Below are 19,988 nucleotides of genomic sequence, written 5' to 3'. Positions count from 1 at the left end.
ACAGGCGATACCAACGTGGTATTGCCAAGTAACCCCCCCCCCCTCTAATTACGACGGCCACATCAAGTGCTCGAACTTTGTTGCCAATTGACCAGAATGACTCCGTTGAGAGAAGACTTTTGCGAACGGACAAGGCGGGTCGATAGGACGACGACACCACTGATGACGAAGAGAGGGTGGTGGCTAACTTTCAGAGCGAGCTTGCGAGTTTGCTAAAAGCGCCTTCGCACGTTGAGGGTGTGACCGGGCAGGCGATTAATCTTGAACATGCTCAACGAGAAATGAAATAATAGTTTTTTCTTGGAATCTGACAGAAATATATAGATACCGCAGATTTGGAGTCGTGTGATACTGTAGATCCACCTCTCTTGTCGTTGACTACATAACCCTTTGAAAAAGAAAAAAAATATAGATCCATCTCTCTGGAAGGCTTTTGCTTCAACACTGCATGTCTTCGCCATTCAACTACTTGGACGCACCTCCTGGAGGTAATTGCTGTAGCGCTTGAATACGGTTTCAGCTTCACCACTGGGTCTCCCACCAATTGTTGTCATTTGGCGGTAGATCCACGACGCTGAAACTCCGTCCTTACGCCACTGCGCCATGTTCTTGTAAAGAGTATCGTCGCTTTTGGCGATGTCCTTGAACATCTGGCGCATTTGTGAGATCTCCAGATCCTTTGCAGTTTTGACGATGTGCATCGTCTCCTGGAGATACGTGCTGTAGCGCATGAAGACGGTCCTAGCCTCGTCGACAGTTCTGCCAGCAGCAATCATTTCGTTGTAAATCTTGGTTCCTGATAAGCCCTCCGTACGCCATGTCGCCATCGCTGGATACAGGACGTGGTCGTACTCAAGAATCTTTCCGTACGTCTTGAAGTTTTTCTGCTTTTCCGCTGCCAAAGCTACCTGGGCTGCCTTCTTCGTCTTTGATGAGGACTTGAATAGCTTGGTCAATGAGCCGAAGTTAAAGCCACCTCTTTCTTCCTCTCGATCTCCTTCATCATCCTCGTTAACGGTCTTCACGATTCTCAAAAGTCTTTCGTGGCTTGCGGCCGACCCCGTATCAAGAGGTTTTGAAATCGAGGACTGGTCGGGTTCGATTGTTGTGTTGGCGGTAGTAAGCACCATAATCGATGCAGCGGTTAACAACAAGCTAGGCAAGCGCATACTTGATCTGGAACCACAAGAGCGGAAACACAAGGGGTGTTGGCCGGCAGTGGAAATTGTAGAGTGAACACAAGACATGAACCAACATTGGAAATCGGACGGAACGCATACACTGTATACATGTATGACAATACAGTCCTGCAACTTATCTGCAGGCGTCCCATCCGGTCTTGGTTCCCAGCTGGTTGTTATTGATCACGACATGGAGCAAGCCATGCGAAAAGCGTCACCAGTGATGAGGAAGCTAGGGCTAGTACGGGAGTATCGACTCGGGATTCAAAGTCGAGCAAAACCTCGCAGCCTGCAGAAGTTAGACCAGAAGTTAGACAAGAGTCCATCATGAGTTGCCCCCAATCTTTCGATTCAGGGAGTCTAATAGCAAGGATTTCCAGCTGTGGCTCATCTGCGTTTGACGCCGTTCATGCTCGTTGCATGTCGTGGTAGACCCTCTCCTTGTCGCCTTGAAACAGGGAACGGGATGCATACGTGAGTAGCAAAACCTTTATTTTATTGCTCGATGGCGGATTCCTTCCTCCATCAGCTGAAAGTCATGCACATTGATGTCAAGCACAGCTGAACGTCATGCACGTCGTTATCAAGTATAATAACACAGAGGACGTGATACTTTTATGTCTACGTTCGCGAGGTTGAGCCGATCTTAGGATCGACAGGGGGTGTCGCTTCTCAGGGAGAATGGGAAATACGGTTTGCGGGATCCTCGGCTGTGTAGGCACTGCCTACTGGGCAGTATATAGGAATTCACACACTGCATTTACTGGCGCTACCCAGCTCTAAAACTTCTCATTTCGCGACTCAACCTCCAAGGCCAGAATAACAATCCTCGTCAATACATCCATGCGTTTGAACGACCTCCTCCTGTTGACAGCGTTTGTCGTGTTCGCAACTGCTGATGCAGACTCGGCAGATATCAAACAACCTCTTCTGCTGCCTTCGGCCACATCGAGTCGCATGCTGCCAATTGACCAGAATGACTCCGTTGCGAGAAGGTTTTTGCGAACGGACAAGACGGATCACGAAGACGGCGATGCCACGCATGATGAAGAGAGGGGAGTGGGTATTGTTCAAAGTGACCTTGAGAGTTTGTTGAAAGTGCCGTCGCATGTTGAGAGCATGGCTCGGCAGGCGATCAAAGGCTCCTCAATCTTGAACATGCTCGACAAGCTGTCGCTGAAGGTGCGATACAAGTATTGGCTGCTGAAGGGTAAAACGCCAGAGGAAGTTAAGAAGCTGTTGGGACTCCACTTCGTATCAGACATGAAGACTCACCCGAACTATCAGGATTGGTTCGGCTATGAGAAGGTCTACAACAAGAAGCACAAGGTTACTGCGTAGTCGCCACCAGGGTTCAACTCGCACAACACTGTTCAGATTCATGGTAATGCGGTCGGACGGCTCTGTAGATCACGGGGGAGCGCGGCACCTGCGGTCGTGGAGCTCCAGCCACCTCGTTGTCCAATCTAGATCATCCACCAATCACATGCTCGACAGGTGGCTATAGTTATAAATATAGCATTCCAAACTACATATCCAAGCTTCCAGGCCGAGCTTCCAGGCCGAGTTTCCAGCTTAGCCTTCAAGTTGAAAATCCAGTTCTAATTAGACGAAGCGTCAAATGGACGCAGTTCCTGGAGTAGCCCGTGCGCTACGTGTGCCAGAACGCCAAGAGACCGTGTCCGCTGCTGGCTATCGCCAAGGTGCTGGTGCTGGTGCTGGTGCTGCTCCTGCTGCTGCTGCTGCTGCTGCTGCTATGGGGGCCGCTGACGCTCGAGGGGGTCGTGGAGGCTCCAGGCTTCGTGAGCGCTCAGAACATCATGCGTCGCCTCCACTGCCGACTGCAGGACACGAATCGGTCGGTGAGAAGCGCCACTTGATTGGCTGGGGAGAAGGAGACTGACGATTGTGTGCTGCATCGACAGTGGGTTGCAGTGACGGACGCAGAAGAAGACGCCCAAGGACGTGACCGAGCTGCTGCCGACACTCAACATCTTCAAGCGCAAGCTTAAAGCCATTACCATGGTCACGGCCTACGACGACCCGTCGGTGGTGCATGTGGACCTAGCAGGGCTTGACATCCTGCTGGCTAGAGACCCATTGGGCATGGTGGCGCAAGTAGGCCCAACGCACAAGTGGGGAGCCATGGGGTTGCACTACTGTTGGCGCATTTGAAGGAATGACGTTGGAGGCCATCACCCACCACACGCAGGCGGTGAAGCGGTAAGTGTTGCTGACGAACGTGGGAGCTCCTGGGTAGCTGATCGTTGCATTTATTGATAGTGGAGCCAGCCGTCCACTGGTGATCACGAACATGCCGTTCGGAAGGTGCGAAGGATCACCGTGTGAAGCACCGAAGAACGCTCAGCACTTAGTGAAGGTATGCTTTTATATTGACTTGGATAAGGCGACGTGGTATTGATGGAAATGACGTGGGGCAACAGGAAGGAGGCGCGGGTTGTGTGCAGGTCGAGGGTCCCTCGGAGAGAGGCAAGGAACGCGCCGAAACGAGTAAGGACAACAGTCTGCTTGCACGGAAGCTGAACTGGAGGCAACTAACGGAGCTATTTGTACTGCTTGTTGCAGCCACGACCATCGTTGATGGTGGAATTGCTGTGGCAGGGCACATTGGCCTTCGCTCTCAGCACACTAGTGCCGTGGAAGGATTCCGTGCTCAAGGCCGCACAGGTAATGCTGTCATCTTAACTACGCGTTCTTTTTCGACTAAAGTGGGGATCACTAACGCGAAACATGCCGACCTGTGTTCCGCTACTTAGCTGCCCAGGGTCGAAGGCTCATTGAAGACGCGCTCGCTGTGCAGAAGGGGGGTGTTGTGCTGGAGTGCGTTCACTACCACTACAGAGCAGTACATGGACTCGAACTACTACATCGACGCGCAGGCGAAGGCCCAGACGAAGCCCCAGCAGACCTCTGTCAGCGCCGCGACCAGAAGTGTAAATGACTATTACGTCACTCCGACTCCTGCCCCAACGAAACCCATCGTCTATATGGCCCCCACCAGCTCCGACAACCACCGACTCGGAGCACAAACGCTGTTTGTGACCAGCGTTTTGAGCTCGTTCGAGGCAGGCAGCCTGCCTTGGAAGCAGACAAGAACCAAATCCAAGTAAAGGCAACATATTGTGGGAAGCAAGTGAATAAAATAACTTCCACTACGTTTGTCATCGCGAATACATACATGCAAATTGCAAACTTGTCTTCAGGCTGTTCCTAGCTAGCTTGGTCGCTTGTTCATCATAGTATCTTGTCATCGCGATTGTCGTCATCAAGCAGCACGTCACGATAGGAGGAGTCCATTCGGCGAGCGAAATCGAGGCACATCCCGCGAAGGAAGCATCGGACGCGAGCACCGTAGCAAGGTAGACGAGCAGGCGGGTGGCCGATCAAAGTGGTCGACAGGGAGTAATGAGTCCCCGTCGACCACTTCGGAAGCACACCATGCCCGCACCTCACGCGAAGCACGCCAGCATCTGCAGCTTCAACGGAGGTAATGAGCCCCGATCAACTGAGACTGCTGGCGCGACTTCACGTGAGGTCTACCGAGCCTCAGCGCTCCACGTCCAGGAACCTTCCACGAGAGATCGATCAGCCACGACAGAGAGCAATGGGTCTCTGCTCGCCAACCTGGGCTTGTGGGGCCGCTTGATGTCGTCTTGCTTGGAACACCGGGAGAAATGAGTCCCGCGTCGCGCGGAATGCCACGATACGAGGCAGAGATGAGTGCCCCATACCGTACCGATTCACCACGCCACGCATTCCATCGACTTGCCGACAAACATGATCTTCTACGCCGCAGCAGTCCAGGCCCAGCTTTCGTCAAAGACGACTAAGCTGCCGATCGCGGAGACATCTCGGGCGACGACGACGTGGACGATGTCGCTGCAGACGAAGGCCCCGACCGCTGGTTCTTGTAGTGCTCCCACCTAGACGTCGCCTTTGACGGAACACTCTTGATCTCCTTGGGCTTCGTCAACTCCTGCTTCCGGCCAGGGCGCTGCAGCGTTTGCGCTGGCACCTTCAGCAACGTCGCAGGCGTCGCCGTCGTCTTTGCCGCGCTCCTGGTGCTCGCCGTCGACGGACTGCCACAGCTGTTGCTCTTCTCGCGCAGCCTTGGCCTCTGCTCCTGGAGCGACTTGATCTTCTGTTTCTTCTCCAGCTCACACTTCCGCAAACGATCCTGCAGCGTTTGCGCGCGCACCTCCACGGGCTTGACCGCAGCCTTCTTCAACGTCGCAGCCGTCGCCGTCGCCTTTGTCGAGGCCCTGGAGCTCACCGTCGACGGACTGCCACAGCTGCTGCTCTTCTCACGCAGCCTTGGCCTCTGCTCCTGCTGCGCCACCAAGGTCTTGCGCTGCTGCGTCGGTGCCGACACCTCCACGGGCTTGGTGAACCGCTTCTCCTTGGCCGGGTTCGTCGTGGCCAGAGCCGTCTTCGCGCCTTTCTCCAGCGCCGTGCGAAGCGTCCGACGCAGCTCCTGGTGCTTCATGGCTTTGGCCTTGGCTGCGGCGAGCTGCTTCATGTGTAGCTCTGTGGCCTCCTTGCTGGACCGGCGGAAGCTGTCGAAGTCGTCGTCTTTCTGCTGGATCGTGCTTCGGAGCGAAGCAACCTCGCTCTTGGACGTTGTCTTGAGCGTCACAATCTCGCTCTCGAGTGCCGCAACCTTGTCCATCAGCGCTTGCTCCCGTTCCTTGGCCAGCTTGTGGGCTTCAGCGAGCTTGCGCTCCTGCTCGATCTCCAGCTCGGCCACCTTGGCCACCGGCCACTGGGTCTGGCCATACTCCTGCGCCAGATACGCCAGATACTCCTCCTCCAGAACCTTCCTCTCCACCTCCTTCACGAGCGACGCGCACGCGGCCTTCCACTGAGAGTGCTCGGCCTGGAGCTCCTTGTGCTGGGCCTGTAGCTTGTTGTTCTGCATCATCCAAAGCCAGGTGTCGCCCTCCAGATCGTTGCGCTCGTCTCGAAGCTCTGCGTGTTCCTCCTCAAGCTTCGAGTACTTGGTCTTCATCTCTTCGTGCTCGGCCTCCAGCAGCGCGTGCTTGGCCTTGATCTGCGAGTGTTCGTCCTCCAGCAGCGAGTGCGTCTTCTCCAGTAGCGAGTGCTTCTTCTCGATCTGCGCCAACGCCTTGCGGTAGTAAATCTCGGTCACCATGGTCTTCTCGGGCTTGACTTGCTTGGCTTGCTTGGTTCGGCTCCAGTTGTGGAATGAGTAAAACCCCACAGTGCCAAACCCGAGCGAGAAAGTGCAGCATTCTCACCTCCGGAAGGAGTCGCGAGTTGAGAAGGTGGCGCGTCCGACGTGGTCATCAACTTCAAAACCTCGGGCGCTCCGGGCCCCACGTTTCCACTGGGACACGTTGCTCCTGCACAAGTTCAACGCGGTTCTGTTGCAGGTTGCCGAGATCAAGACCGAGATCATGATGGTGTGTGTCACCCCCGAGGGCTCCGAGCTCCGAGGAGGTCGTGCAAGGCCTCCCGTTCAGGGCGGTGGGCATCACGTAAACCACGAAGCGGGCACCACGGCCATCTACACCACTTGCACCACCGCTCAGCTTGCTGCTGCGTTCACTCCTCGGCTTGCTGCTCGTCAAAAAGCAGCGTCATTGCGAACGTGGACGGTCGATTGATAGAATCGTCCGAGACAGCAGCAGGCGCCTTCTCGATACGCACGAAGGGTAACACGTGCGTCGTCAAGTCTCCGTTCTCCGTGCTAGCATCCACGAGCCCATGGTACTCACGAAGCCCTACTATGGCACTGAGCGTAGCGCGCGGCAGATTCAACATGCATCGAGAGCTGCTTGTAGGGCCACACAGCTTTCGGATCCTCGTGTCGTCAGCGCCACCAAATCGCTGCCTTCCGACAGCAATGAGAGCTTGGTACCGGTTGCAAACACGTATGCACCGACTCGCACCATCACAAAACAACTTGCAGGCTGCTGGGCGAGGCCATTTCGCTGACTTCCAACCACACCACACACAGTACGAAGCATGCGACCGCAGCCAGGAAGCTCTTCCACCGTAGTCACAACCGTTCGCCTGCTCTACTTCGGTGACGAGGTTCGCCGATCGACTTGGCAGCATTCGCACGCGAGTCCCGCTCAAACACCTTGGCCACTGGTGCCGCCTTTCGTACAATCTGTCACGCAGGAATGTCACCTCCAGACATTTCTCGCTCTGCGTGGACTCCTGATCCACTGAAGCATCTAATCGAAGAACGTGGTGGCGCTGAGGAAGGGTTTGTCGGGGCCAATCACCTCGCGAACGTCTCGAAGTCCACGAATTTCAGCGACGGCGCTACTGCTCGACGCTGGATGGTACATGCGAAACGGAATGGTGAATGAATCGCGCTCTCGCACACGATCTGTTGGTGACACAAGGCAGGTTTCAAGTCTTGGACCGCCTGAGCTCGCGGACAACCGCATAGAGTCCGTTCGCACGGTAGCTGCCACGATGCACGAGCTCTACTGTGTCGTAGCGGTGAATCTTCCGCTTTCTTCTCAGTCTGATTCCTTCAACAGACTCGCTTTGATTCTCCTCTTCTTCTGTATCGTCACGTTCTGCGCCTCGGTCGTCAAACACGATACAACCGCTGCTTCGGATTTTCCTCCGTCACTCTGAGCTGGTACGTGATGCTCAAGCACTGCGACGTCTTCACGGGAAGTACTTGTCCTCTGCTCGATACCAAGCACTCGAGTCACCTCAGTCCCCCAGAAAGAGCCGCATGGTAAGCGAGCAACGACGCATCCATGGTCTACACCACCGTTGGGGTGGGTCCCAGCCAAAGTAGCGTTGCATGATGTACCTCTTCGCAGCCTTGGCAGTGCTCGCTGTCATGACAGCTCCACCGACAGACTGACCTCAAACTCGCTTTCTCGCAGTATCAACAATTGCTCCATGCACGATTCAGGCAGCCATACACGATAGTGAGGAGCTGGTGTCTTCTTTCTTGCGAATTGTAGGGTAGTGCTTTCTTTCTCTTCCGACCCCGGATCGCAGGCTTCAACTTGGATGTACGCCCGCACGAGTTGGGTTGTAGCGATCTGCTGGTGACGATCCTCCATATCACGAAGAACGCACGGGAGCCGTGCAACGATGTGTCGTCTTTGCCGACAACACCTTATCATCTCTGTCTGCTCCACTGCGTCCTCCGTAGCGTCCGAATTCCCCCTTCCTCATGTACAGCTGAGGTCCGTCTTGAAAAGCAGAAACTGCGCAATAGTGCATGGTGTAGGCGAGAAGATGTAGTGTGTCTTGTTAGGTGAAGTACTTCCTGGACAACACTGCGTGGCAGGGGGATCGAGTGATAAGAGCTAGACCCAGGGAAATAAAACACAGCTTCAAAATTCCCACGCTCGTGACGCTCGACTAGGGTAAATACTCAACGCTCTCCTGGCGCACCAGTGTGGCGACCTCCTGATACTCGCACCACACGTCGAAGAAGTACACATCTAGGTGACGATGCGGTGATTCTTACGCTCAGTCTTAGCGCAGGCACTAGGCTGAAATTCAGGAACGACCATCGGAGATCGCGTCACCCAGCACGAAAGAAGTGGCAGCGTTTTAAGCGTTGTTTCAGCGGCTAGTACTTACATGTGCAGCGGGAACGTAGTGATGTACGTGTCGGTGCGCACCAGGTCACGGTTCCTTCAAAACGTCGTTGAACATCGAGCTGACGCCCACGATCTCCGTCTCCCACTGCAAGTCCGACAGCAGCGGCGGCTCTGGTGACGTTTGGAGCGGCGTCTGACCGCAGAGAGCACCGCGATTCGACCCGTTCTCGCGGCGTCTGCTGATTTGTGGAGCGACTGACGTGTTGCCCGTCATTTCAAGTCGTGGAGTCGACTCGGCAGTGCTGGAGCCTCGTTCTCGATTGAGGCGCCCCGTTGGACGCGGCTGAGAGCTCGCTAGACGCACAGGGTGAAGGTGCGTCTGCTGGCGGGCGTGATCAGGTGGTGGGGTGCGGGTGCAGGCTGCTCGCACGAGCGACGTCCAGCTCCTCCATTGAACTTCTTCGGCTTTGGGCTGAAAGTGTTTTGTGTACGTTAGAGGGAGGTTACGGTAAAGGCCGATATGGCTACGCTTTTAAGTTCACGGCCGTCTCCGTGCGTGTCTGACGCAGCAATACTTACTTGTGTGTGCGCGCAGCTTGCTAGTGTCAGCTGTAGAAGAACGACAGAGCTACTCCATCTTATGCGCAACGACAACTATAAACACAAAATGAAAGTGTGTGAAATCCCCTGATTTGCATTGCATCAACAATAGCTCAGCTCATGCTGCTGACAGCTCAACACCCAACCAGTCGCAGGCTCCGAGTAAAAACTCAAAGCACTTAGAACTGGCGGAACTGCTTGCGCACGTTGATGGGCTTGGTCTCGGAAGCGGGCTCGACCTCCAGCACGTTGAAACGCACCGTCTTGGCGAGCGGGCGGCACTGGCCGATGGTGACGACGTCACCCTCCTTGACGCGGAAGGCGGGCGACAGGTGGGCAGCCACGTTCTTGTGACGCTTCTCGAAACGCTTGTACTTCTTGACGAAGTGCAGGTAGTCACGACGCACGATGATCGTGCGCTTCATCTTGGTCGACAGGACGACGCCCTTGAGGATACGGCCGCGGATCGAGATGTTGCCGGTGAACGGGCACTTCTTGTCCACGTACTGGCCCTCGATAGCGCTCTTGGGGGTCTTGAAGCCCAGGCCCACCTCCTTGTAGAAGCGGGGGCCCTTCTTCTTGCCGGCGAACTTCTTGCTGGCAAGGAACACGCCCTGCTGCTTCTGGTAGGCCTTCTCAGTCTGCACTCATGACAACGCGCAGCAACAACAACACAGTGAGTCTCTCTTGTCCATAGGTCACAAAAAGAGACACAGGAAGACGATTTCTCCATCTTTTTCCACTGCAGTCGAGTGAGCAGACAGCTTCTCCGTCCGAAAGGGCTCTGCCGATGATGAGTCGGTTGAATCTCGTGTTCGATTCGGGTTCGTTCTCGCAGTCGCCGAGAAGTGGCCACAGTACACGCACAAGCCCCACCAAATAGTCCACCGACTCTGATGCTGCGACCACCTCCCAGCGACTCGACGCACTCCCTCTCCCCAGTAGACAGCAGACTGTGGATGAGAGAGAGCGATCGTGTGTGGATTACAGCCTTGGTGAGCCATCACCTCACCAACTAGCTAGCCAGCTCCTTCAGGGCGTTTCCGTAAGAGAGACACCAGCCACTTCACCAGCCACAGCGAGACACAAGACGTCGAACGTCGTTCCCCTTTTCCCCCTTCCTGCCGTCCGCTTACCACCCGCTCAGCAGCTTCATCGATTTCAAGGCGTCGTCCTGTTCGTCTGGGAAGGCGCAGCGGGTACCTGGTCAACGTGCTCCATGGTGTCGTCGAGGGGATTCGCTAAATGGCTGGCGACTGGGAGGCGCTAGTGGCGGCCAGAGGCGATTGGCTGCGGTGTGTTACTTCAGCTGAGACTGAAGTGCCGGTATAAAGTGACGGTACTTCTAGACTGTTAGGAGATATGCTCGACGGTACAGACTTGGACTTGCGGATTCTGGCGGTGCGACTCAAGACTTCACCATGGAGGACGCTCCGACGACGTGGCTCTCATGGTTATTAGTATATTGATTGCTGCAAGTGCATCAGCTGCAGAGAGAAGGCACAGTCCAAAGCCATTGTTAAAAGCACTCGTGTCCTATATTTTTATGGCTCTTTGTGAACGTGTAAAGCAGCTCTCTGTTGTGCTGCCTTGCGGCTCGACCAGCTTCAACCGATGCTAGCATCAATTGCAACCTGTTATCTTGCAGCCTGCTCTCTGGCAGCCTCTTTACTCCTCCTTGCTGGTGATGTACTGCTGCACCTCCACCGGGTTGGCCTTGTAGCCCAGCAGACTAAAAGACAAATGTTGGAAGGCGTCAGCTTACTGGGTTGCAAATAAGAGTTACTAAGAACACACACACAGGAGCGGAACTGCAGTCAGGCAAAAAGGGTTTTCTTTCATTGATTTGTTGTATTCACTCCTTCTTCTGCAGATAACGCGCCACCTCCTCGTCGTTGCGGCCAAATCCCTGCAGACGCAGCGACGAGTTCTGATACGCCAACATAGCGCCGCCCAACGTGCCGATGATGCCCGTGAACCACATTCCCGGGCGCGCCAAGCTGCGGTCCAACTGGCGAGCTGCAGCAGCAAGAAACGAGCAACAAGTTAGGGACACGGACGCCTCCTGGTTTACTGTAATGGCTCCACGCACCGACGACGTATCCGAGCGGGAAGGACACGACGCCCACAGCTGCGCTCTGGATCAAATCTGCCTGGCTCACGTTGTCGCGCACCTGCTGGAAGGTCGGCTCTCTGTAGATCACGGGGAAGCGCGGCACATGCGGGTCGTGCAGCTGCGGCCGCTCGCGCGCCACCTCCTTGCCGTCCATGATGTCGAATCTAGAGCATCCACCAATCGCATGCACTAGATGTGGCTCTATTTGTAAATACATCAATTTAAACTACATATCTAGTCTCAATCATAGTTTCAAGCTAAACCTTCAAGCTTGAGCTGAAAATCCAGCAGGCCTAATCAGAAGAAGGACTGCTCGCGTGAGCCGACGTCATGGACGAAGCCTACGCCGTCAAGCCGTCGCAGTTCCTGGGGAAGCCCCTGCGCTACGTGTGCCAGAACGCCAACGGGCCGTGTCCGCTGCTGGCCATCGCTAATGTTCTGCTGCTACGGGGGCAGCTAACGCTCGAAGGGGTCGTGGAGGCCCCAGGCTTCGTGAGCGCTCAGAACCTCATGCGTCTCGTCCACCGCCGACTGCTGGACACGAATCCGCCGGTGAGAGGCACCCCTTGATTGGCTGGGGAGAGAGAGACTGACGGTTGTGTACTGCAGCTGAGCAGTGCCAGCGAGTTGCAGCGACTGACGCAGGAGAAGACGCTCAAGGACGTGGCCGAGCTGCTGCCCAGTCTCTTGGTGGGGCTGGACGTGAACGTCCGCTTCCACAAGTGAGTTGCAGGGAGGAGGTGGGAGAAGAGGATGAAGAGACATTGACAGGTTGTTGGTTGACTGCAGCATCACGGACTTTGAGTATACGGTGGCGTGTGCGGCCTTCGACATGCTGGACATTGTACTGGTGCACGGCTGGCTGCTGGACGATCAGGACGACTCAACGGTGAGCAGATAAAGACGGTGAGGGTCGGTTCTACTTGATTCTGACGTGTTGCACTGTGTAGATGAAAGTAGTCGGGAACAAGTCCTACAACGAGCTGATCGAGCGCCTGGTGGATTTCCGAGGTGTTCTCATGACGGAAGAAGTCAATGAGAAAGCGGCGTTGGAGACGGAAAAGGAGACAGATGCGGAGTCTTTGTCAGATATTCCAACAGGACAGGAAGGAGAAGAGGAGGAGGTGAAGCCTGCAGCTGCTTCTCTTCCGCCCCCACTAGCGACGCAGATGACTGGCTTCCAAAACCTGTCAATCGATGTCAACAGCGTGGCTGCATTTCCCTCGGGAGTGGCTGGGTCACCGAACTCGACTACGTCCATGACGTCTCCGAAGAAGAGTCCGTCGCAGCAAACAGTGCAGACCATGATGAAAGAGCGCCACATCAGCGATGCCGACGCACTTGACACAGCCACCACACTATTGGAGGAGGGTCCAGTGCTGGAGGATTTTTTCAACTCGACGGCTAGCCAGCTCACCTACTACGGACTGGTGAAGCTGCATGAAGGGGTCCGAGAGCGCCAGCTCTGCGTTTTCTTCCGCAACAATCACTTCTCCACGCTCCTCAAGGTACGGATAGAGAGGACTCCACTCGATTAGTTGCCTCTCTAACGCTGTGCCCCTGTACCTGCACCTTAGTTTGAAGGTGCGTTGTATCTTCTAGTCACCGACGCAGGGTACCTCGACGAGCCCAGCGTTGTGTGGGAGCTGCTGAACGAGATTGATGGCGATACGGAGTATCTTGACTCCCAGTTTCGGCCCGTGACTTCCTCCGAGCAACAGGAGAGTATCCTGACGCAGCAGCAGCAGCAGCGGGAGACAGATCAAGAAGAGGAGGCAGAATTGCAGAAAGCTAGAGCGCTGAGCCTCACTGGATGTGTTTCGCCCAACACAACAGGTCAGCAGCACACGACCAACAGTGGGGATACTCGGGACCCCGAGCACACAATGCCAAGCAGCGGACTGTTCGGAGAATCGACCGAAGGGGGCGAGGAAAGTCTTGACCCGGACTACCTGCTGGCGCTGAAGATTCAGCGGGAAGAGGAAGAACGAGGGCGTGGTAATAAGCGTGTATCACCTCGTATTTCTCCTCGCCACCTACAGCCTATCGGATCTGATCGTGACGTTAGCACTAAAGAAGCTGGCGGCGATGGCTACGATCAAGACGTGGAGGACGGTGACGACGAAAGGATGCGAAATGAAAGTAATGGCCAGGACACTGACCGCGCTCGTGGCACAAGCGAGAACGATTTCATTCCCGTAACTCTCGATGGGCAAATGGTGATCTCAGAGGAAGAACTGGAGGCCCAGCGACAGGCTGAGCGCTACTACCAGGAGCAAAAGCGACAAGTTGATGCACGGACTCAGCAGTACCAAATGGAGCAAGAGCGACTTCGTCAGCAGCAATTGCAGCAGCAGCAACAAAACCGCAGTGGACAACGGCGGAAGACGTCGGATGGCGGTGACTGCACAATCTCGTGAGCACCTCATTACGATCATGGTGCTTCCAAGGCCTTGCGTGCAAACAAGTACAAGTACAACACATCGCTCAAGGATTATAGATAAATACTTATGTCTCCCTTATCATCGTACAGTCCTCACCAGGAAACTCAGATCTTGATTCGAACCGATTCAGTCTCTAGCTCGACCTCCAAGTCCACCTCCATCTCCGGGTTGTCGTCTTCGAAAGTGCTCGATTGCTCGTTTCCGCTTGTTTGGTTGGCAGGCGATGCGCTGGACTCGATATCCTCGCTGATGTCCTTGATGCTCGAACGGCTGGACGTGGTTGACGCCGACGACATCTTAGCACAAGAGATCATCGATGAGCGAGCGCCGCTTGCTCCTGGATTCAGCGGACGAACGTAGTCAAAGCCAGCAAAGTCGCGTTCGAAGCAGCTTGCGAGCTCTTCCGGCGCGTAGATTGTATGAGGCTGCTCTGTGAAGTGCGGGTCAAAGTTGGCGACAAGGCTGTCACCAGGAGGGCCCGGCACGAGAGGTGGCTCGAGCTGACGCTTGAGGACCTGGTCCCAATTGACTCCAGCGAAAAACTCGTGCGCTTTGATGTCTGCGATTCCTCCACGATAGCCGAGTCGGTCTTCCTGGCGCTTTTCAAGCAGCGCCACCAGCAAGCTCTTGAGTTCGGGCGACATGTTATTCGGATAGCGCACAGGCTGGTACAAGATTCGCTGGTGCGTGCTCTTCTGGCTGGACTGGGGTAGGTAGAATGGAGGGTACCCGGCACGCAACTCGAAAAGGATGCAACCAAACTGCCACAAGTCGACAGGTAGACCGTGGCCGCCAGGATAGCGGCCCACCATCTCCGGCGGCAGGTATGTGTCGGTGCCGCACATTGTCTTGGTGCGTCCGGTTCGCGACTCCAACCGCTTCGCGAGACCCATGTCCGCCAACTTGATGTGCCCCTCGCTATCCAGCAGCACGTTCTCGGGTTTGATGTCTCGGTGCAAAATGCACATGTTGTGCATGTGCTCGAGCGCCAACAACAGCTCCGCGGCGTAAAAGCGCACTGCATCTTCCTTAAAACTGCCTCCGCTGTTTTGCATGTGCAGGAAGAGGTCTCCGCCCTGCATGAACTTGGAAATGAGGAACACGGACCGCCCTCGAGCCAGCGCGTAGTCCAACCCCATCACGAACGGGTGATCTCCTACCCACTCCATGACAGCACGCTCGGCAAACACCACCTTTGCCTTCACCTGACCCAACTTCATCTCCTTGATGGCGTACAACTGCCGGTCCGCAGCGTACGACGACAAAATCACTCGTCCGTAGTGGCCCCGGCCGAGCAGTTTGAGCGTTGTGAACTCGCTCAACGCCGGCATGCGGTGCTGCACCGCTGCAGCCTGGCACGCGAACTTGGCGCGGTCCTTTTCCGTGTCGGCAGCGAAGTAAATGGAGCCTTTGCCCGACTCGGGCGTGATGCAGAACACGTATCCGGCAGAATCGTCATCGATGAGCTTGATCTTGCAGTTCTGCAGGTTCAGATATTTGAGCGTGTGCTGCTGCCAGAACCCCGGAACCCCGGCGTCCTCCGGCTTGGTAGCTCGGTAGTAGACCAGGAACGTCGACTTGATCATGGCGCAGTACTTGTGCGAGCTCCACACAGGCAGCAGCTGCCGGCGCTTGCGGAACAGGTTGATGAACGTCGAGGGCAGCGAGTTGAGAAACCGCTTCGACTCATCGCTCAGCACCGAGTCCTTGCGCTGGAAGAGCAGCACCATGATGCTTGGGTTTGCCGCTTACAGAGTCAAAACCGAAGGAGTCTCTCTTGCAGCGACTGCGGAGCAATAGCAAAGTGAACCTTCTGTCGGACGAAGGAAGCGCAGCACCCGATGGATCAATCGACCGATGGGGTCAGGCAGCTATTGCCAATTGCCAAGTGACGGAGATAGACACGAGTCTTGCCAGGTGCTTCACTCAATGGTCAGCAACTATGAATAGCGAGTGCTGGCTTGGGACGAGCGGTGCTAAAGAAAACCAGAAAACGGTTAGCAGCATAACGCCCGTCCAACCAGCCCAGAACGGCAAAAGAGGCAGCAGCTTCAACGCTCAAAGCGTTTCGCAAAAGTACCAACGATACCACGCGAACGCGACCAGGACCTGAAGGACTTGAGTGAGAATACTCCATCAGTTCTAAAACCATCCACAGTGATCACGGGAACAGTGTTAGTCAATAAGGTTAGGCCCACGTCACATCTTATGGCGGACAAAAGATCGGGGGGAGGGGGACACGGTGTTGTCGAGTTACGCTTGTGAGATTGACCTCGGGTACGCTAGGCGCACGCCAGCGCACGCAGTCTTCTACTTGTCCTCCTTCTTTTCCTCGTCGCCATCCTTCTTATCGTCCTTCTTAGCCATCTGCGCCATGGCGGCCTGGATCTTCGGGTCGTTCGGGTCCACGCCAGGCAAGCCTGACAGCAGCGAGTTGACGAACTTGGGGTCCATGAACGGCAAGTTCGATGCCGGTGCCGGTGCCGGAGGAGGCGACGACGTGGTCGCAGCTGCTGCAGTCGCGGCCACTGACGTCTGTGCTGGTTGCTTGGGCTCCGCTTGCGATGCTGCGGCTTCAGTCGCGGATCCGGCAGGCTCTGGGGTGGGGGCTGCGGCAGGAGCAGCAGCGGATTCCGCTTCAGCCGCGCGTTTCTGGGCAGCCTCCTGGCGTGCGCGCTCCTCTTCCATGGATACACGGAGGGCCTAGACAACAGAGCCACGTGCGAAACAGTTAGTTCTAGCCTTTTCCCGTTATTTACATCAAGACTTCGTACGAGCGCCAATTCGGGGTCCATGCTCGGGTCCACACCGCCGTACTCAGAGAACGCATCGTTACCGCCGCCGCCACTGCTGGCAGCAGCCGCTGCGGCACCATCGTCTCCATGCAGCACCGGCGAGGACACCAACACGTCCGAGGGCAGCACGCCCGCCGGCACCGTCACCAGGTGGCTGTTGTTGCTGCTGCTAGCTGCGTCCACGAAGGCCTGCAGCTTGGCGGCGTTGGCGTCCAAATCGCCCATGCTCACCACGTCCACAGCAATCTGCAGTCATTAAGCCACAGTTTAACACCCAGCCACGACAATTCGTTGCCTGCTCCTGCACGCACGTTGTTCTTCTTGAGCAGCTTGCCGATCTTGGTGAGCTGCTTCTCGTCCTCCTCAATGGGCGAGCCGATAAATACCACCACGCGCTGGCCGCCAGTCTTGTTGCTTCGGTGCTTGAGCGCCAGCTGCGCCACCTGGATGGCGTTGGCCAGCTTCATGGAGCCCCCGATCTGCACGCGGTGGATGGCGCTCAGCAGTGTACCCATGTTGTCGGTGGGAGACGCCAGCACCTGAATACTGCGAGCGTCGGAGAGTCAGGCGTCTGCGGTCAATTGGGAGCGTCAAATGGAGCATCTCCTACCTCTTGCCGGCCATGGCCAGCACGCCCACAGTGCTCTCCGGATTGGCCTGCGTCTTAGTTCCGCACAGCAGGTTGGCGGCGTCGTGCTGCGCCTCCAGACGCGAGGGAATGTAGTCGCCATTGCGCATCCACTCCGAGTTGTCCAAACTTTACGTAAAACGGTGGGAAAAGAGAGTTCACAGGTGAGAATTACGAGCTTAGCTGCGAAAAGGAGAGGGGCTCCGTATGCAAGTGCAACGGAGGAGGAAGCAACTCTGTAGACGCACCATATCATCGTCGATTCGAGCGGCATCTTGACCTTGCTGGGGGCTTTTGCGCTCTGAAAGTGAAGAAGATCGGCGTTCCTGAAACGGGGGTGTCAGAAGAGTGACAGTGTCCATCTACATCCGTTTTCTGTGCTGTGTACTTTCTGAAGTGGGATAAGTAACGCGTAAGTAGTCCTCTTGTGTGCTCTAAAACTGTACCGGAATTGACAAGCATGGCGTCGTCGACGCAGTCGGACAAGACGAAGCGCCACTGGCGGGTGCTGCGCAACGCGTTGCTGCGCTCCACGAGCAGCGGACCTCCATCTTCTCCAGCAGATGCAACTGGATCGGCCACTGCGTCTTCCATCGCCACCGAATTCTTCCCGCTGTACCTAGCGCGACCTGTTGACACTGCGCAAGTGCAGATCCGCTCGCCGGCACAAGAAAACTTTGCGTGGATGGCCTACGACTTGTCAGCAGCTTCTAATAAGCATACAGGACGACTATCGGCGACAGTTTACGTGCATGAGAAGCGCAAGGACGTGAAGCGTGTGTCCATTGCGGAGCTGCTGAGCCACAAGGTGAACGAGGGCGTGGACAACACTGGCAACATCCGCACGTGGCCGTCCGAGCAGATCCTGCTGTCCTACATGCTTTCCAGTGGCGTGTTCTCACAGGTGCAGCGGCGAGGCAGCGAGGATGGCGCTCCACTGCCCATCTCTTGCTGCGAACTGGGCAGCGGCATGGCGGGGTTGGCCAGTCTCGGACTGCTGGCTTGTGCAACAACGGACTTGGAGCGTGTCGTGGTGACAGACGGCAACCCACTCTCCATCAAGAACCTGCAGCTGTGCGTTGAAGAGAACAAGATGAAGAACGCGTTCTCAAGCCGCACCCATGGCACCGACATCGCGGCGGAGCTGCTGCGCTGGGACCGCAACGTCACTCTGCGCGAGGACCTGCAGCAGCATTTCGACCTCGTGTTCGCCAGCGACTGTCTGTTCTTTGAGGAATTCCACGAAGACCTCGCACACACCATCAAGGGTCTGCTGCGTCGTGGCTCAGGACGCTGTCTGCTCTTGCAGCCGAGCCGCAACGGCTCCATGGAGCGCTTCTGCGTCATCGCCGAGCATCAAGGCTTCACCGTCCACCGCTCCGAGTCGTACGACCCCGAAATCGTGCGCAAACACGCCCAGTACCAGCAGACTCGACCAGATTACGTGCCCGACGTGCACTTCCCCGTTCTCCTAACGCTCACTCTAGGCGATACAGCCGCCAATCGCCGATCTGCGACTCCTTCTTGGTAATGTAGCTCTTTGTAGGCGGCCTGGCCGCGATACACTTTTTCCACTGTCCGCATCGGCACTAAGCCGTCCTGGCTGGTCTTGATACTTCGCTCCATCACCGCACGCGCATCTTTCTAAGCCACAGCAAAGCATACGTAAAATGGCTAGCTTTTATTGATGAGTCTTTCCGACGTAGGCATAGCTACGAGACGCTCGTAGTCGGTGTCGTCGGTGAAGAGCCGACTCCACCACCATCCAAGCGCTATTAGCGAGTGTTCAGCTGCGAAAGAGGCTCAGAGGGCTGGGCTGTACAAGCACTGCTGTGATTGGGCTACATGCACTGCAGAACAGCGGTTGGGCTACATGCACTGCGTTCGTCTGTAAGTCCAAGCACCAAAAGTGTAGATATAACGGCCGATCGTGATGGGGGCGTCCAGCACTGCTGCAATTGTGGTTGCCTCCCCACCTCGGGTTTTGACAGGAGTTCGTGTCCCTGTCGTCCATCGAGGGTAACAACGCTGGCCCGAGAAGTGCTCTACAGTCCTGAATGAACGCTGGCTGCGAGTGGCAGCAGCAACGTCTCTCGCAGACTGCGAGTTGCTTGGCTGAGCACCGGCATCAAGCCGCAGCGGTTTGATCGCATTGAGCCGCGCCTCTTGTCCTTCTTCCCAGAGCAGCTCGAACTCGCGCTTGATCGGATCAAGGCGCGCCTGAGCCGTGCGCGTCTCAAATGACTCTGCGTGGCGGACTCCATCGAACGCGACCGTGCTGTAGTTGCCCGTGCCTTGTCAAACAAACTGCCAGGCCGGAGTACCCGCTGCGGCACTGCTTTCACCATCGCTTGACGCTACAGATGAAAATGGCCGCGGGTATCTATCTTAACTTTCCAGTTGTTTTGCAGGGCAACAGACCACATTGTGCTGGTCAAACTCAATATGGAGCGGTGTGTGCTCCAACAAGTAGGACCGCGCAATACAATAAGTCTGCTCCCAATTCATCGTCATTCCTCCCACACTCCAATTGCAAAGCTTTCCAATACGTCTCCGTCGATATAATCGCTATCTTCCAGTGCATGAGTCTGGGGCCTGCGTTTGAAAAAAAAATTGAACGTTGACCCCGTTTTCGATCAGTTTTTTTTTTTTA

At 55.9% G+C, this 19,988-nt stretch overlaps 11 protein-coding genes across 11 annotated transcripts; 5 read left to right on the top strand and 6 right to left on the bottom strand.

Moving 5' to 3' along the window:
• Nucleotides 1-461: 461 nt before the first annotated feature.
• On the bottom strand, nt 462-1,130 carry KRP23_14647 (uncharacterized protein; the record flags this gene model as incomplete). Its single annotated transcript, XM_067885493.1, has 1 exon — nt 462-1,130. The coding sequence occupies one exon, from the start codon at nt 1,128-1,130 to the stop codon at nt 462-464; it is 669 nt and encodes a 222-aa protein (XP_067737156.1).
• An 894-nt stretch (nt 1,131-2,024) lies between these two features.
• KRP23_14646 (uncharacterized protein) lies at nt 2,025-2,522 on the top strand (the record flags this gene model as incomplete). The annotated part of the gene is made up of 1 exon (XM_067885492.1): nt 2,025-2,522. One exon carries the CDS (start codon nt 2,025-2,027, stop codon nt 2,520-2,522), a length of 498 nt encoding a protein of 165 aa, XP_067737155.1.
• A 280-nt stretch (nt 2,523-2,802) lies between these two features.
• KRP23_14645 (uncharacterized protein) lies at nt 2,803-3,193 on the top strand (the record flags this gene model as incomplete). The annotated part of the gene is made up of 2 exons (XM_067885491.1): nt 2,803-3,039; nt 3,107-3,193. The coding sequence occupies 2 exons, from the start codon at nt 2,803-2,805 to the stop codon at nt 3,191-3,193; spliced, it is 324 nt and encodes a 107-aa protein (XP_067737154.1).
• A 167-nt stretch (nt 3,194-3,360) lies between these two features.
• KRP23_14644 (3-methyl-2-oxobutanoate hydroxymethyltransferase) lies at nt 3,361-4,143 on the top strand (the record flags this gene model as incomplete). Its single annotated transcript, XM_067885490.1, has 5 exons — nt 3,361-3,404; nt 3,465-3,561; nt 3,626-3,692; nt 3,768-3,869; nt 3,959-4,143. 5 exons carry the CDS (start codon nt 3,361-3,363, stop codon nt 4,141-4,143), a joined length of 495 nt encoding a protein of 164 aa, XP_067737153.1.
• Nucleotides 4,144-6,767: 2,624 nt separating this feature from the next.
• KRP23_14643 (uncharacterized protein) lies at nt 6,768-6,986 on the bottom strand (the record flags this gene model as incomplete). Its single annotated transcript, XM_067885489.1, has 1 exon — nt 6,768-6,986. The coding sequence occupies one exon, from the start codon at nt 6,984-6,986 to the stop codon at nt 6,768-6,770; it is 219 nt and encodes a 72-aa protein (XP_067737152.1).
• Nucleotides 6,987-9,531: 2,545 nt separating this feature from the next.
• On the bottom strand, nt 9,532-10,573 carry KRP23_14642 (40S ribosomal protein S11; the record flags this gene model as incomplete). Its single annotated transcript, XM_067885486.1, has 2 exons — nt 9,532-9,993; nt 10,556-10,573. 2 exons carry the CDS (start codon nt 10,571-10,573, stop codon nt 9,532-9,534), a joined length of 480 nt encoding a protein of 159 aa, XP_067737151.1.
• Nucleotides 10,574-11,207: 634 nt separating this feature from the next.
• On the bottom strand, nt 11,208-11,622 carry KRP23_14641 (uncharacterized protein; the record flags this gene model as incomplete). Its single annotated transcript, XM_067885485.1, has 2 exons — nt 11,208-11,371; nt 11,445-11,622. 2 exons carry the CDS (start codon nt 11,620-11,622, stop codon nt 11,208-11,210), a joined length of 342 nt encoding a protein of 113 aa, XP_067737150.1.
• Nucleotides 11,623-11,798: 176 nt separating this feature from the next.
• On the top strand, nt 11,799-13,888 carry KRP23_14640 (Ubiquitin carboxyl-terminal hydrolase MINDY-1; the record flags this gene model as incomplete). Its single annotated transcript, XM_067885484.1, has 5 exons — nt 11,799-12,020; nt 12,078-12,190; nt 12,258-12,357; nt 12,419-12,976; nt 13,046-13,888. 5 exons carry the CDS (start codon nt 11,799-11,801, stop codon nt 13,886-13,888), a joined length of 1,836 nt encoding a protein of 611 aa, XP_067737149.1.
• A 128-nt stretch (nt 13,889-14,016) lies between these two features.
• On the bottom strand, nt 14,017-15,642 carry KRP23_14639 (Serine/threonine-protein kinase Sgk1; the record flags this gene model as incomplete). The annotated part of the gene is made up of 1 exon (XM_067885483.1): nt 14,017-15,642. The coding sequence occupies one exon, from the start codon at nt 15,640-15,642 to the stop codon at nt 14,017-14,019; it is 1,626 nt and encodes a 541-aa protein (XP_067737148.1).
• Nucleotides 15,643-16,222: 580 nt separating this feature from the next.
• On the bottom strand, nt 16,223-17,609 carry KRP23_14638 (26S proteasome non-ATPase regulatory subunit 4-like protein; the record flags this gene model as incomplete). Its single annotated transcript, XM_067885482.1, has 5 exons — nt 16,223-16,615; nt 16,687-16,953; nt 17,019-17,253; nt 17,318-17,464; nt 17,584-17,609. The coding sequence occupies 5 exons, from the start codon at nt 17,607-17,609 to the stop codon at nt 16,223-16,225; spliced, it is 1,068 nt and encodes a 355-aa protein (XP_067737147.1).
• Nucleotides 17,610-17,795: 186 nt separating this feature from the next.
• On the top strand, nt 17,796-18,866 carry KRP23_14637 (Calmodulin-lysine N-methyltransferase; the record flags this gene model as incomplete). The annotated part of the gene is made up of 1 exon (XM_067885481.1): nt 17,796-18,866. The coding sequence occupies one exon, from the start codon at nt 17,796-17,798 to the stop codon at nt 18,864-18,866; it is 1,071 nt and encodes a 356-aa protein (XP_067737146.1).
• Between the last annotated feature and the right edge of the window lie 1,122 nt (nt 18,867-19,988).

The sequence above is a fragment of the Phytophthora ramorum genome, assembly GCF_020800215.1.
Source record: "Phytophthora ramorum isolate Pr-102 chromosome Unknown Phyram_PR-102_s0022, whole genome shotgun sequence".
Lineage (NCBI taxonomy): Eukaryota > Oomycota > Peronosporomycetes > Peronosporales > Peronosporaceae > Phytophthora > Phytophthora ramorum.
Note: the sequence above shows the minus strand (reverse complement) of the source record. Positions and strands in the feature narration are given on the sequence as shown.